Source organism: Artemia sp. Qi Xiang Cuo, chromosome 8 (assembly GCF_049724085.1).
Source record: "Artemia sp. Qi Xiang Cuo chromosome 8, ASM4972408v1, whole genome shotgun sequence".
Lineage (NCBI taxonomy): Eukaryota > Metazoa > Arthropoda > Branchiopoda > Anostraca > Artemiidae > Artemia > Artemia sp. Qi Xiang Cuo.
The window spans coordinates 49,769,515-49,785,517 of record NC_142801.1 but is presented as its reverse complement, the minus strand read 5'-3'; the positions used below and the strand labels follow the sequence as shown (position 1 = coordinate 49,785,517).

Genomic DNA, 16,003 nt, shown 5'->3' with positions numbered 1-16,003 from the left:
AAGGAGTAACATCAAAACTTAAAAATAACAGAAAATATGACGTATATGATTGGGTTCACCCTCTAGTCAATTAAATAAAAAAAACAAGTTTTTTTAACTGAAAGTAAGGAACGACGTTAAAACTAAAAACGAACAGACCTTATTCCGTATATGAAGGGGGCTGTCCCCTCCTCAACGCCTCGCTCTTTACGCTAAAGTTTTTTTATTGTTTAAAAAAATAGAGTTGTGAGAAAGTCAAACTTTAGCGTAAAGAGCGAGGCGTTGAGGAGGGGACAGCCCCTTCATATACGGAATAATTTCTGTTCGTTTTAAGTTTTAACGTCGTTCCTTACTTTCAGTTAAAAAAACTTGTTTTTTTTATTTAATTTTTGAACGTTTTTGAATTAATGCAGGTTTTGATTTTGGCTCACCGTACATGAATAATTAAAACAAAATTTCATATTATTTGGTTAAATGGCTTTCTCGAAACTTGTTTAATTTTATTTACGAACGTTTTTATTAGTAATAAATATACGTAACTTAGAATTAACTTACGTAACGAACTTCTATATTCATAAATTTTTAACACGTATATTAGGGGGTTCGCCCCCTAGTCAATACCCTGCTCTTTAAACTATAGTTCGAATTTTTTTTCCAGTTCTTTAAAAATGACCTCTTAATCACAGTCAGTTGATCAGTTGAAAAACTTGTTTTTTTTTATTTAATTCCTGATCTTTTTCTTTAATAATGCTGGGAAATCCGGCGCCCCCTTCCTAGCAATGTCCCTTCCCCCATGCCAACTTCCTTCCTGGACAGCTCCGTCACTCTAGCGCCCGCCCCGCGCCTGCCCCCCCCTACCAGAAAAAATCTCCTCTGAAAAAGTCTGTATACTTCCCAATAACCAATACTATATGTTAACATTGAGTAAAGTTCATAACTTTCAGCCCTCCCCCTGGGGACTTTGGGGGGTCAAGTCATCCTAAAAGACATTTTTATCATATTGTCGACCATGCTGAACAAAATGGCTATCTCAAAATTTTGATCGGGTGACTTTGCGAAAAAAATGAGCGTGGGAGGGGGCCTAGTTGCCCTCCATTTTTTTTGGTCACTTAAAAAGGGCACAAGAACTTTTAATTTCCGTTCCAATTATCCCTCCCACGATATTCTAGGCCCACTGGGTCCATACTATCACCCCTGGTAAAAAAAAAAAAAAAAAAAAACAAACAAACAAATAAACCCCCATCCGTGATCTTTCTTCTGGCAAAAAATGCAAAATTCCACATTTTTGTAGATAGTAGCTTGAAACCTCTACAGTAGGGTTCTCTGATACGCTGAATATGATGGTATGATTATCATTAAGGTTCTATAACTTTTAGGGGGTCTTTCCCTCTTTTTTTGAAAATCGGCCAAATTTTCTACGCCGTGTAACTTTTGATGGGTTGCTTTAAACTTAATGAAAGTTATGTATTTGAAATCAGCATTGAAATCTGATTCTTTTGATATATCTATTGGTATCAAAAACCCGTTTTCTAGAGTTTCGGTTACCATTGAGCCGGGTCGCTCCTTACTTACAGTTCGTTACCACGAACTGTTTGATACCTCGCTCTTTAAGCCAAAGATTTTTTAGTACTTTCATAAGAGCTATTTATTCTAAATAACGGCCTTTGTGATTAAGAGGTCATTTTTAAAGAATTGGAACGAAATTCGAACTTTAGCGTAAAGAGCGAGGTATTGAATAGGGGGCGAGCCCCCTAATATACGTATTAAAAATATATGAATATAGAAGATCGTTACGTAAGTTAATTCGTAAGTTACGTATATTTATTACTAATAAAAACGTTGGTAAATAAAATTAAACAAGTTTCGAGAAAGCCATTTAACCAAATAAAAGTAAAATTAATATGCAAACTTTGTTTTAATTATTCATGTACGGTGAGCCAAAATCAAAACCTGCATTAATTCAAACACGTTCAAAAATTAAATAAAAAAACAAGTTTTTTTAACTGAAAGTAAGGAACGACATTAAAATTTAAAGGGAACAGAAATTATTCCGTATATGAAAGGGGCTGTCCCCTCCTCAACGCCTCGCTCTTTACGCTAAAGTTTGACTTGCTAAAAACTCTTTTTTTTTTTTAAACAATAAAAAACTTTAGCGTAAAGAGCGCGGCGTTGAGGAGGGGACAGCCCCTTTCATATACGGAATAATTTCTGTTCGTTTTAAGTTTTAACGTCGTTCCTTACTTTCTGTTAAAAAAACTTGTTTTTTTTATTTAATGATTCACAATGACGTAACTGAAGAGATATTGGAATATGAGGCGTTACGATTTAGTTTCTGAATTTTATTTTGACATTTTGCGAGTTCTTTGCTCAGTAACGTTTCTTCTTTTCTTTCTTGGTATTAACTGCGATCGTTATGCTAGACAAAATAAGTTAGTCTATTGTTTTTAAGTTTACAAATTGAGGTCAAGCTATCCTGCCACCCGAGTGATCAATCGAAATAATGAACCGATCGCATTACCGGGAAAGTCATTGAAATGGATGAGATTGGGTGGCTATGACACTCGTGTAAAATTTAAAGAATGAATGAAAAGGTGTCGGAACAGGGATACTAGGGAAGTCAGAAATGTTGGAACGGCACTCCGTCGCTAGTTCTATGGAAAAATAAAACAAAGTGTTGATGAAAGATAACTTTAAATAATCTGGTATTTAGCTGAGTAGATGAATTTTACTCTCAGATGAATAGCTGCTATGCTAATTGGAAACAAGGCAACGCAATTGCACATCTTTTCACTAAATTGCTTGGGCAACGGGATGGGATTTGACGAGAATATATTGTAATACTGATTAGTGTTTCATCACATCTTTAAATGGCAATCCTATATAGCTGCCTTGTATCATAAAAATTGGAAAATTGTTTTGTTCAGTATCATTTTCAAATACTTAAGAGCAATAAGTACCGTGACTAAATGTAATCAATAGTTATGGTATTTCAGTCAGTGGTGCCTTTTGTTCGCACATGTAATAAAGGCTGAATTTCTCAGATAAATTGGTTACATGTCTTGCAACAACTTTTATTTCTCTGTAGATGCAGTAACGAATGTCTGCCCACATATTTGATGAAAATTTGACGGCTCTTTCTCGAAAAGTATTTGGTTTTAATGCCCTGACGGGCTTTGTAGGGTTGTTGAGTTGTATTGGAAAAGCAAAAAAAAAAAAAAAAAATGCATTAACACTAAAGCACACCAAAGTTGTGCTCTCGCACTTCAAGTGATCTTGGATTAAACTAAAAAAAGCTAAGACTCACTAGGTATGATTAGAGAATTTAGGACAACCACAGGTGAGAAACAGTTATAATAATCACCAAGACCTGAAAAGAATCGAATGAAATATTAAGAAAAGTTAAGAAAATTTTTTCCGCCTAAAAAATAAAAGCGTAGAGTAGTCAGGATAAATAAGCCGTCGTTGAATATTTTATAAAATATCATTTTTGTCCCACGCTTCTATTCTTAGTCTTAAGAATCTCAGATTTTCTTGGTAGCAAGTCTAACATTTATTTTTTAATTCTTAGAACATTTGAAGGTAATTTTTTTGTTCAGTTTTTTCACCGAACCTAGATTCTCATTTGGGAACTCCCTGTTTTTTTCCTGATCTATACGAATTTCAAAAATACAATTGATGTAATAATGAAAATTTTTACTCTAACTTAGTGGATTTTGGATTGTTATTTAATTGAATATTTGGGGGGAGGGGGGGGGGTTAAAACATGTTCTTCGTGAAAGGTTTTGCAGTGTTAAAAGAAAGTGCAGGGTTATCTTGATTTTTTTAAAATTATTAAAATTTACTAATTCTTTTTAATGCTGTCAGTTGTCGTAAAACATCATTTATTTTTAATTTTTGAATGAGAGGATCTGTGAGCCATCAAACATCTTTAAAAGGACTATCATACAAAAATTTCCAGAGAAAAGTTGAAGCCAATAGGCTAGATGGTGCTGGTGATTTTTGCCTCGGAAATAGACTCGAGTTGCTGGGCTTTTATTGTAGAACTCTATCTATGCCTTCCTGTTTCCGATAGCTTATGGAAGAGTGGATGGTGAGTTGCTGGTAAAATATTCTCAAAGGCGCGTGGAAGACCTTTCTCTTGAGATAGGGGCATCTATCTCTTCTCGAAAAGCTTATTTGAGAAGTTTACCTGGGTAGATACGCTGGACGTGACCCCGCCATTGAAGCTGCTGTAGTTGGTTTTTATACATGATGATGCGCAAGTAGTGGAGCAAAAATAGTTGTATTTTTGGAAATAGATATTTGGAATAGATATTGGTCAAGGTAAGTGATGCCAGCCAGCTTTTGGAAACGATTTTTTTTCGAAGAACGCCAATCGCTGTTCACTGTCTGCTGTTAACGTCCGTATCTTGGCTCAATACGTTCGTACTGGAACTATTAGAGCTTTAAAAATTGGTTTTGTGTTCAATGTCAGTGTTAAGGGTGTATTTTTTATGATCAAGCAATGTGATTTGAAGCATGATGAAACAAGAGCAAGGTTTTGCCTAGTATCTTTTGAGGAGCTCTTTTGGGTATTAACGCATTTTCCAAATAAATGAAGTGGTTGGACCATTTTATTTTTTCACTTGGATCGCAATTTTCCCCGTTAAAAGGCCTGCACCCGCGTACCATTTTACCCTTATTGCTTTTGTTTTCTTACTGTTGATTTTTTATCCCAAAAGATAAAACATAAAATCGCGAAGAAAGGAATAAACCGAGGACAATTAACAACCAGTGAAAAAATTAAAAAATTATACAAATATTTCGGTCAAGACCTCCGCTTGACCGTCCTCAGTGCAGAATAAAACTGATAAAAATATAAAACCAAACCTTAAAATAAAAACACAAAGCTAAAATTGACGACCCTTTCTTAGTAACGGTGAAAGGGTTGAATAAAAAACACAAGTCTAAATGGCATTTCGCAATTTCATTTTACGTAAAGCACTCTTAAAGGCTAATCGCTCTCCGGTTTGATTATTATCCAAGATTCTATTAGATTGTACAATATAATTTTGTGGATCTATGTAAAAACGATCAGAATTAATAATTTTGTCAAAAATGGGAATTAGAAAAGTTTTTTCGGTGTCTCTATTAAAAGCTATCTTTTGGATAATGTGCTTTTTTTATTTCAACTGCCTCCCTAAAAACTTGCGTGAGACCTTTAACGGGGGCAACAATGGAGGTTTCGTCAAACAAAATGAAATGTTGTGGACTCTCATACACATGTTGAACCAAGGCGGAATCAAAAACTTCAGGCCTTGGCGTAACCTCATTGCCTTTTCGATTGAGGACTTATGTTCAGATAACCTCTCCCCAATTTCTGTTGGGTTCTGCCAACATAAAAACCGCCACAAGAAAAAGGAATTCTATAAGAACCACTACCCAGAATGGGGCTGGTTTTATCTTTGCCGTTGTTAAAAAAGTTCTGTGTAATATTTGAATTCTTAAAGGCGACATTAAGTTTATGTTTTTTAAAGATTCTTTTCAATTTGTCACTCAAAGCACATTCACCAAAAGGTAGCTCTTAATAGAGACACTGGAGAAACTTTTCTAAGTCCCATTTATGACAAAATTATTAATTCTGGTGGTTTTTACATACATCCACAAAATTATATTGTGCAATCTAACAGAATCTCCGATAATAAGCTAACTGCAAAACGATTAGCTTTTAAGAGTGCTTTATGTAAAATGAAATTGTGAAATGCCATTTAGACTTGTTTTTTTAATCAGCTATCCTTTCACCGTTACTGGGAAATGGTCGCCAATTTTAGTTTTGTGTTTTTATTTTAAGGTTTGGTTTTATATTTTTATCAGTTTTATTCTGCACTGAGGACGGTCAAGCGGAGGTTTTGACCAATTTATCTACATAATTTTTAAATGTTTTCACTGGCTGTTAATTGTCCTGGTTTTCTTCCTTTCTTCGCGATTTTATGTTTTATCATGATTAGCCAGCGTGGTCTCAGAAATTATATCCCAAAAGAACTAGAAGCATCGTTAGTATTGTTTGCATTCGCTTGCAGTTCCTCTATCTTCTCATTTAGGTGACTAAGCAAGCAAGATATCTTCTTAAGAATGCTCTCGTGTCATTAGGGAGGAGTATCAAGAGTGCATTTTGGAATTGACATAAAAGAGAGGGAAATTACGCATCCTTCTAGCATGACTGTAAAGGTATAGGATTCCTCCGTAAGGCCTTCACTGGTCTGCTATGCTTGTAGTCTTTTCATACATGCTCATGTGTGCCAGGAAGTGTCAGACACCACTTTGCCTAATCGAATTGAGAAAATGCTGGATATAGATCAACAATTGGAATAATTCTTATCTGAATTTTGGGTATCTTTCCAATTTTTTCGTCGAAACTTGGTGCAGGATAGATTTATTTTGACAGAATCCAGCTTGCTGTTCAGGATGGATCACATGCTTTGTCAGGTTTCTTTTGCAATCTGGACGGGGGTTTTAGGATATTGGTAAGTAAGTCATATGGGTCTGTATATACTGTTGATTCCAGTCTTTTGCAATGGCTGTATAGGAGCTGTTGACTATGACTCTGAGAAATATTTTTTTCCATACAGCTGTTGTTATTTTGCGGTATAGATCAACAATCGACTTGTAAGTTTTTGTAATTTGTAGTCGGGTAGACACAACTGGAGCGAGTCGTTTAAAGCGGTCTAACCTTCGTCTCAAGATATCTTTTTAACCATTACATAGTTAAGAGTCTATATCTCTTTATAATTTCCCGTATTATGTAAAGGTTTCAATCTGAAACCCATTCCCCCAGATAAAATTTTGGGCTGCGCAGGACAAACTTGTGGTTTTGACTGGGATTATTAAAACAAAAATTATCATGAATTGTGTTGACACGTTTTTCCATCCCTGGCGTTGTATGCACTAGAGTTACATCCAGGATTGCAACGATTATTCCCTTGAATTAGAGCGAATAAATAACAAGATTGTATTATCAAGAAGAAATCAGGATCGCCTGGGATACATAGCGCCATAGAGTTAAGCTCTTGAAATTTTAGGAAACTTCTCTGTAATAATATCCTTCTAGTTATTTAGACCGTCTTATCCAGGATGCAAGTAGCCCCTCAGTCGGTAAAACATGTTACCCTATATCTCCGATCCCAAACTCCCAGGTGAGTTCTCGTCTGTTCAGTCGTCGCTTTTTTTCAGGTTCAACAAGGGGTGCCAAGCAAGAAAATTCAAATTTATGTGCCTGGAAATCGTGGGTTTCCAATTAACGTATGTGTTACTAACCACGCAACCGTGAGGGACCTTATTGGTCTTACGTGTTATTTATGGGTGAACGAAAGTGACTATGACGGACCTATGTAAGTACTTTGTATGCTAATTCTATTTTTTTCAACTCTTACAACGTAGGGTAGTTGCTGCGTGGCTGAACAGGGATATTTTAATTCAAGTTGACAAAGTTCGTATCCTTGGAACCGGCTGTGTTTTGGATTTTGACAGTTCTTAAATTTCACAATAATAATAGTTAGTGGTATTTGTGATAATATAAGTCAACTACTAAACCTATTCCAGTTATTGCTTAGCTTTTTTATCTGTCGGGTAAATGTAGGTAAAAATGTAAAAAAAAAGAAGACATGAAAGAGGAAGACATTCGTACTGATAACTATTCTTGCTATGTAAATAGCTCATCCTTTTTAGGCAATTCTTTTTCATTTTAGAGCTTATCCAAACCTCTTATCCAACAAACAGATACTAAATATGTACCCCAATTTTATTCTTATGATAAGAAAATCAAATTGAATATTAAATAAGTTCGAAATTAAACATAATGTTAAAATTACATGGTCTAGAATAATTTCTTGCACAAATGAATGGAAAGAATGTTAATCCTCATGACTTCTTTTTATATTTTTTGGGGTAAAAAGAGAAATACGTAACAGGACTCTATGCTACAAATTAGGCTAGTATAACCAAGCCCTGGAAGTTGGATATATACGACTAGGTCCCACCGCTCGCAGATCAGGCTTGTCCCTTTTATTTTTTCGTCCTTTTTGCTTGAAAGCTACTTTTACCTTTTTTTTCCAATTTTGAAATCATTAATTTTTTTCTCTTTTTTCTCATGGTAAAGTCTAACTACTTTCTTATCGATGAAACATTGGTAACAGTTGCGTATATACGAAACTTAAAAATTGGTGATTTACTGTACTCGTGAATCAGTCTAGCAAAAATTATGATATAATAATAAAATACCGACAAATCTGGTGTCTGGTTTCTCTTTGGTTTCTGATGTTTTCTATAATATATTATCTCTAAGCTGCATTTTCCTGTTATATTTTTCTCTCCTTTTTCCTCTGTCTCTAACCTTTTCTTCCTCCTATTTAGTCGCTTTTTTTCTCCTTCCTTCTTTCTCCTTTCATCATCCTTCCTTTTACCTTATTTCTTGTCTCTTGCTTCTCCCTCTCCCTTCTTATGTTCCTCTCTTGACTTCTTTTTGACCGCTTCTCTGTCGGTTTATAAACTTTCTTTCTCCTTTCGTTCCTCCCTTTTGTGCCTGCTCGGTCTGCGTGCTTCCTCCCCCTCTCTATTTCATTTTCTCTCTTCCCCTTTTCTCTCTCTATGTCTTTCTTTATCTCTCTCTGCCTTTCGCAAGCTCTTTCTATTTATCCATCTCTCACCTCTCGCAACGTCTCTTCTGCTCTTAATTTGTTTTTCTTCTCTTTCAAGTTTCGAGATAGGGCTGATGTTGCCACGGAATACAAAATTCTAGATCTGAAACGAGGGTCAATGGTTACTGTCTATCGATTTTTGTTGTAGCTGTTGTTTTGCTTCTGTTTTTCTGCTTATAAAAACCTTTCTTCTGAAATTCGGTTACGTTTTTTTTAGACCCGATCCTGAAAAATTAGAATTGTGTTTGGCAGACGATGACGGGTCCCCGGAATTAGATTTTCCCCCATGGGAGAAAACAGAAGCCGTAACAAGATTTTCTTTCAATACTTTTGCTGTTTCGGAAAGAAAGCGTGTCAAATGAGTTATTTTGAACATCTTGCGAGATTCTACTGCAGTAGACTAAAGGTATCTCCCTTAATCTTTACTTTTTTTCTAGCTGAGAAATGTTGGTCTCTAATTTGTGATTTTCTTTCTGTTTTTCCTTTTTTTTTATTCACAAAATAAGCATATTTTGGCAAGATTCATCTATATATTATTGCTTTTGATAGGGGCAATCATGATATTTTATAGATGTCTGGGCCAGGCTTGGCTCTGGAAGTCTGCTCGATTCTTTTCTTCTTTTTTTATTGGTAAATGAAATTTTTGACGAATATTTGATAATGAATTTTATATAATGAGTAAGTTATAAGGAATAAATATATAATGAATAACTTAATGACTTATATTGGATTTTTTGTCTTTGTTTTGACGAATTGTGATACAAGGTAAGCATTGCGAAACATGTTTGCAATAGATGTTGTACCACCAAATAGAAATAATCAAAATAAGTAATCTCAGGTAAAAGACAACTTCGTCGATTAAATAACTTTTAGTTTCTCCAGTTAGATCCATCGAGAGTTTCTCCATCGACTGTTACCGTGAACGTTTGATCGTTTGAGTTCACGGTTGACTTCTATATACTGGGGTGACTAGTTAACATATAATACATAAGAATATATTTCAGAGGGGGGGGGGAGGTTAAACCCCTCGAAGGCTGGAAAGCTTTTACGGAAAATGTGAGAAGAAAGAGAAAGCTCAACATTTCAGTAAGAAAAAGTGACGACCATACTTTGAAGCAAAATTTTTTGAAAAAATAAACAGTTTGCACAAACTTCCCAATCCAAAAAATGGTCAAGAGCAACTTGAGTGACCTTGAGAGACCATTTGTAAATCAAGCAAAACAGCATAATTAAAAAAGCATCACTAGAAATCACTAAGTTTCTGGAGTCAATTAAAGTAGAGAAAAACCTGATTCGGTACCAATACGCTGGGACTCATTCAAACATAAATTTAAAAAAATGAGATTTAGGTCATAACGCTTGGCGAAATGAGATTAGGTGAAAGATATTTTACGAAGAGGAAATTTTGGGAAACTGCTATACCGCTTATTTTAGGTGAGGATACTTTTCCGTGTTTTTGTGTACCGACCAAAATACATACATTTGTTGAGAAAGAGTGTAATGGGGTGGTATAGTTCTCATAAAATAAGTTGGAATAAAAGTAAATCCAACTTCGTTTCGTAAAGCAGGATACCTTATGTATATTAGATGGATTAATGTAAAAAAACACGAAATTTTTGGTAAGGATTTACTTACTTTTTCTCTTATTTAATCCGTAATATAATATAACCTTATACAATATCTGTGTCCAAATATATCTCTCGGCTTTTAATTCCTTTTCCTCTGAAATTTGCGCAGGGGTGCCAGTCAAAGCTGTATCCAGGGGGTGGGGGGATGGGATTAGGGTGTTTGAACCCCCCTCCTGAAATGTTTGTCCGACTCGCAAAAATTTAACAAAAATGAACATAAACAAATTTGCGTTTTTAATATAAACAACATGCGTTTTTTGTAACAATTCCCCCTGAAAAAATTATTTTTTAACCCCCCCCCCCCAAAAAAAAAACAAAAATTCTGGATACGACCCTGGAGCGAATTTATAAGATTAGAATTTCAAATTATCTTTCTGTTTGGTTTTTTCATTTAAAGAACTAAAAGAACAATAAAATTGCTTCCCCCCATTGATTTTAAAAGTGCTTTCTCCCCCACCCTACCTTTTCGTCAATTGGCACACTGAGATGTATGGAAAATGACAAGAAGCTAAATTACAGGAAAATTTGCATTAGTAATAATGTAATATAACTATAATAGAGCTCTCTTTCTGATTAGATGCCGGCGCCATATTCGTGAGCACCTATAATTTTATTCGTTTAGATTATACCATATTTAGATCTAGAATAGTAGTAGTTAGAGTAGATATTTTTTTTGTTTTGTGGAAAATCGGTGTCTAATCAACCCTCACTGTTTGAAAAATCGCTGATATAAGGCTGTAATGCGGGGACTTGCCCTCGAGATGGTACTGACAGGATGGAGCTCAATGGAGCCATGATATATCTCATGACCAGTCCCTCTTTTTGACCAAAGTAAATTTTTACTTTGATTAACTGACTAATAAGCCTGTTTTGCATTGCCAGTTTATGCTTGCTTCGACCCGACGTATCATTTTCCCCACTCATTGTCTACTAAAAAAAAAAAAAAAAAAAAAAAAAATGGAAGGCACTGCTGAGTAAAAAAAAAGTAAAAAAGCTTATAAAATAAAATTAACAATCCATTTTTTGTTTTGTTTTACTTTAGTGGCTGTTGTGACGTTTCAAACTTTTTCTTGAGCTTGTAATACTTGCAGATTAGGTAAATTAAAATTTTTTCTTTCATTTGAGAGGTTTGTTTACGCAGTCTTAACAAAACTGTCAGCAATAATTTTTATTGATTAGCGTGCATCTAGAAAAATACAGATAATTGGGATTTGAATCATAATTGCTGATGAAATTCCCTAAGAGTGTGTTTCAGCGTCACTGGGGTTTCTGATCCGGCTAAGCCCAACTTCCCCGGACGTAACCATTATTCGTCTTTTGTTTTAAAGCTCTCTCTCTCTCTCTCTCTCTCTCTCTCTCTCTCTCTCTCTCTTTCTATCTCTCTTTCTCTCTTTCTCTCTTTATCTCTTTCTCTCTCGCTGTCTCTCTCTCTCTCTCTCTCTCTCTCTCTCTCTCTCTCTCTCTCTCTCTCTCTCTCTCTCTCTCTCTCTCTCTCTTTCTTTCTCGCTCTTTCTCTCTCTCGCCGAGCTCGGTCCCACGGCCGTTGTCTGCAACCAAAAGCCCGTTAAAATGATTGCTGCCAGTAATAACAGCGGAAATAGCAGTCGATATGTTTTGAAATCAGCGTCAGAACCTCCTGGTTAAGCTTGTAACTTCTCCGTTTTTGCTAAGTGCCAACTGACCTTAAGCTTTCAAAATTTCCGGCTCCAAGTTTTTGTGTGACCTGTACTAACCTTGTGCCCTAGCTAAAAAAAAAGAAAAAGAAAAAAAGATGCCGGGATCATTTCAATCAATGATCTTTGTTCATGCACTTGATTTAAACTATCGGCCCACCTAAACTAGACTGTTCAGTAGAAACTGAAATAGCCTTATCGAGTAGATTGTCTTCTAGATTTCGTGTTGCTGGCGTTGAGGATCTAACATTGTTGGCCTCGCTGACTTAAATGGATTTTTTTATGTATGGTTATTCTTGGAAAAATTCTAACGTAATTTTATCATAGCTAGATTCCTAATCTAATTAATGTAACTCTTCCGCGTTTAAAAGACGACTTAGTCAAAAAGAAGATTGTACTAAGTACATTGAATGTATGTACTTTGTAATCAAGTCAAATTAGTTACTGCCAAAGAGCATTTTAGTGACACAGCCTGGAGAATAATCCACTCGAATAATTCCTCTCAAGGAAATCCGTTGATAAGTTGATAAGATCTAGCTGATCTAGTATGGTCCATACGGTTTAGTTGTTCCAACTTGCTGCCATTTACTGGAAAAGATCGCCCTGGCTCTTTCCTATTGCATAGAAATGAGATCGGGAATTCTCCTGAGTGATATTGAGATGCTGTAGTATGGTCCTTTTAAATTTTGGAGTCGCCAATTGGCTCTTAAAGCAGCTTAGAGACAGCTTTACTGATAAATAAAGCTCTTAGAGCTCTTAGTTCCGTTGAGTATTTGTGGCTACACATTCATAGATGGCAAAGTATGCATCAGTATACACATCATCAGGAAACTCTTGGATTCTCATAAGATTAGCAATATTAATAGCCGAGGAATTGTTGATGACCGGCAAATTGGCCCCTATAGCTTGTAGAATGTGTGCTATTTAATCAGCAATATTTTCAATACACTCATTCATAGAATCCTTGCTAGGTATGACAGTTTGCTGAAGGAGAGCGAAAATCATCTCTTGTCCCTCATATGAATATTTTATGGAGTCTAGATCTGTTTCTTCTCAACGTTCTGAATTTCGTTGGTTTCTTTCTGTTCTGCTACTTTCGGGATTTCCTTGTATATCCCACACAATCACAGCTGATATAACTAAGCTCGACTTTTGTAGGTCGAATATAGTTTCGACCCCCTCCTCTTAATTAGCGATTTTTTGACTTCGTCTAATGCTTGTTTCTTCAGTATTTTAGTTGCATTAAGACTCCTTGGCCATCGGTTTGAGCTCTGTAACTTTTTCATCCCGTTGTTGTTCTAAGTCTAGGAGCACACCAGCTACTTTTTTGTTGTGTGAAACTACTTAAATACTGATACAAAAAATTATGCACAGTCTGTCATATCAAATTATTTTGAGCATGATATAAAACTGCTATAAAAATGACACAAAAACACTGCTATTTGGGCTATACAACAAATTTGAAGAGTGGAAATACAGCTTGTTAATGTCTTAATTTATCAATAATTGTCGGGAACATTGTATTTTGCAACTTTGCGTTTATACTTGTGTTGAAGCTTTAAATACTGTTTAAAATCATGATTTATATATTACAGCTCTGTTTTGTAATCTCCTGGTAAATAATGTGTTGCCACTAATTATTGGCAACATAATCTCTTAGAAGGACTTTGATGTTGCCGTGCATTTTTAAAAATTGCTAAAAACCACAATCGGAACGTAAAAAGCAGTCTTCGCCTCGCTGCTAGTGATTGAATCAGCAAACAGCTTTGTCAATAATTTAAAAACTCTTAAAACTTTTGCTGATCTTGCTTAATATTCTTTCGTGACAATTGTATTTTTTTTTTTTTTAAATTAATGCTAAAGATTGTAAAAAATAATCTTTGGGCTGCGAGTGGCTCCAAAGACTGCGAGGCTCACGGCTACTCTTCCTTCAGCTCTGCCCAAGACCAGTACTGGTACTCTCCCATGAACATCTTGTTGTCTATGCTACACCATGCACTGGAAAAAAAAGAATAATTATATGCTATGGCACTGTTAAACCGTGCTCATTGTGCACGTTTATGCTATTAAATTCGTTTGTTGTTTTTTTTTAATCTGGTGATGTATAAATGGTTTTATTGTTTTACATGTTTTTCATGGTTGAAATTGTTTAGATTAGCTCGGATGAGGTACTAATTTTCATTGAGTTTCAAGTAACTAGTGTTTTGGACGTTTCAAGTTCTATTGTAATGCACAAATCTGAATCATAAACTTTTAGATTTTATATATAGTTTTCTTGCAGAATTATTGGGCTTGCTGTCTACTAGTGTATCCAGACCATTTTATTATAACTCGAGAGTTTACTCGCAAAAACGAAGAACAATGATGGAACGGAGTCGTACGAGTTGATATTCTATAAGTTGATCAGCCTCATGTGTATAATAAAAACTATTTAATCGTGTTTTAATGGTTTTGTTCATTACTTTGAAAGGATAAAAACAAATCAAATCCCTAAATTGTTCATATTTCGAATATTGAAATTTTAGAGAACTCCCCTTCTAAGCCTGAAATTTGAATGTCAACTTTTTATGTTTTTATTTTGTTGTTGCTTTTTTTGTTTCGTTTTGTTTCTTTTTTTTTTATTTAACAACGTCGAGAAGACAGTAGATTAACTGCGGTCCTAATTGGAGGTAAACTTAAAATAAAACTTAAAACAATTTATAAGACGAAAAATACCCTAACAAATAGCTGTATGAGATTTAGATAGTACGCACTTATGAATTTAAATTTTTTTATCTCAGTTCAGCAAGGTAATTTTGCAGTATTCTCTATTGAAACAAATTTTTAAATTCATCGTGAAAATTTAGTTCCAGAACTCACCACATCTGCACCTTTGTCAATCATGCATATTCTGAATTGGCTTTGCTACTGGGGGAAAAGTCATTTCTGCCATCTAAGTAATGCCAAATAACCAACACAACATGATGTATTATAATTGGATGCTTTGGATGTTTTCAGTAAAATACTCATTGTTGGAGTTAGAGTTTGGAGTTTGTTTCCACAGTCCTCTTTCGCTCCAGATTGCAGGACAGGTGTCCAATGCTTCATGGAATGCTATTAACTGCAATGATGGCCTTTCATGACAAAAATGGTGCCAACTAGCTGTGGGTGGCATCCCCTCCCCCCCCCCTAGATTTCGAAAAATACCTTTCTTATTGTATTCTCATTTGAAAAAATCGAAAAATACCACCTAGACTTTGAACCCCCCCCCCTCCCAAATATTTTCTTGAATTGGCGCCACTACATGAAGAATGTATTAATTAGTGATTGTAATCTGTTTGATATGCTAGTGTCTTTAAGAAAAGAAATGACTTTTTTAATGTTTACTCAGTTTTGAGCGAAACGTAATTACGTTAGGGAGCACGTGTCTTCCTTCAGGGGGCAATGGGAATTTGCTTGAAAATTCAAATGGCAACCCTCTTATAATATTTTAAGTTCAAAATATGCTTGAAAAATGAAGGTACTTTTATTTAAGAAGGGGTTTTGGAAAAAGATCCTCAGAAGTTTCAAGCATTTGAACCTTAAATAAAATTAACATTATAACTTAAAGAAGGTAAACTTTTCATGCCAAAACTGGACAAGTACGGGTTCAATCGGAAAAATGTTCCAGATAAATGTTTCAGCAGGCAAGAACTGTAGCGAAATTTTGCGCCCTTTAGGTATTTCAGGAAGACCTTCAAAATTCTAGATGATGCCTCTTTGTAAATGTTATTTATTTTAAGTCTATTAGGTGTAAGTGTAAGTTTTTCTGATAAAAGATATTGCGTATTTCCCAAAAATGTACAATATATTTTTGAGAAAATGGTCGGTAAAATATGTAAGCATGCAAGAGACAAGATGAAAGCATTTAAGTTCTTGGATGTAAGTCGACAGGCTTAAAATGAAACATTGTTTGAAAACATTTTTTAAGAGTATTTACCCGTTTCTTCCACAAAACATCTTCTATGAAACAATCCACATCTACCCAACATCTTCTCCAGAAAAGAAATCCATGTTGTAGCTTTTCTACAAA

General features: G+C 35.1%; 1 protein-coding gene across 4 annotated transcripts in view; it reads left to right on the top strand.

Moving 5' to 3' along the window:
* The window catches only part of Sin1 (SAPK-interacting protein 1), a 109,988-nt gene extending 95,512 nt beyond the window's left edge, over positions 1-14,476 (top strand). For all 4 annotated transcript variants that reach the window (XM_089093524.1, XM_089093523.1, XM_089093525.1 and 1 more), the window contains 3 exons: positions 7,189-7,346; positions 8,869-9,057; positions 14,234-14,476. In XM_089093524.1, coding sequence (XP_088949650.1) covers positions 7,189-7,346; positions 8,869-9,013 — 303 coding nt within the window. In that variant the 3' untranslated portion in view covers positions 9,014-9,057; positions 14,234-14,476. The remainder of the gene's footprint in view (positions 1-7,188; positions 7,347-8,868; positions 9,058-14,233) is intronic.
* The last annotated feature ends 1,527 nt before the right edge of the window (positions 14,477-16,003 follow it).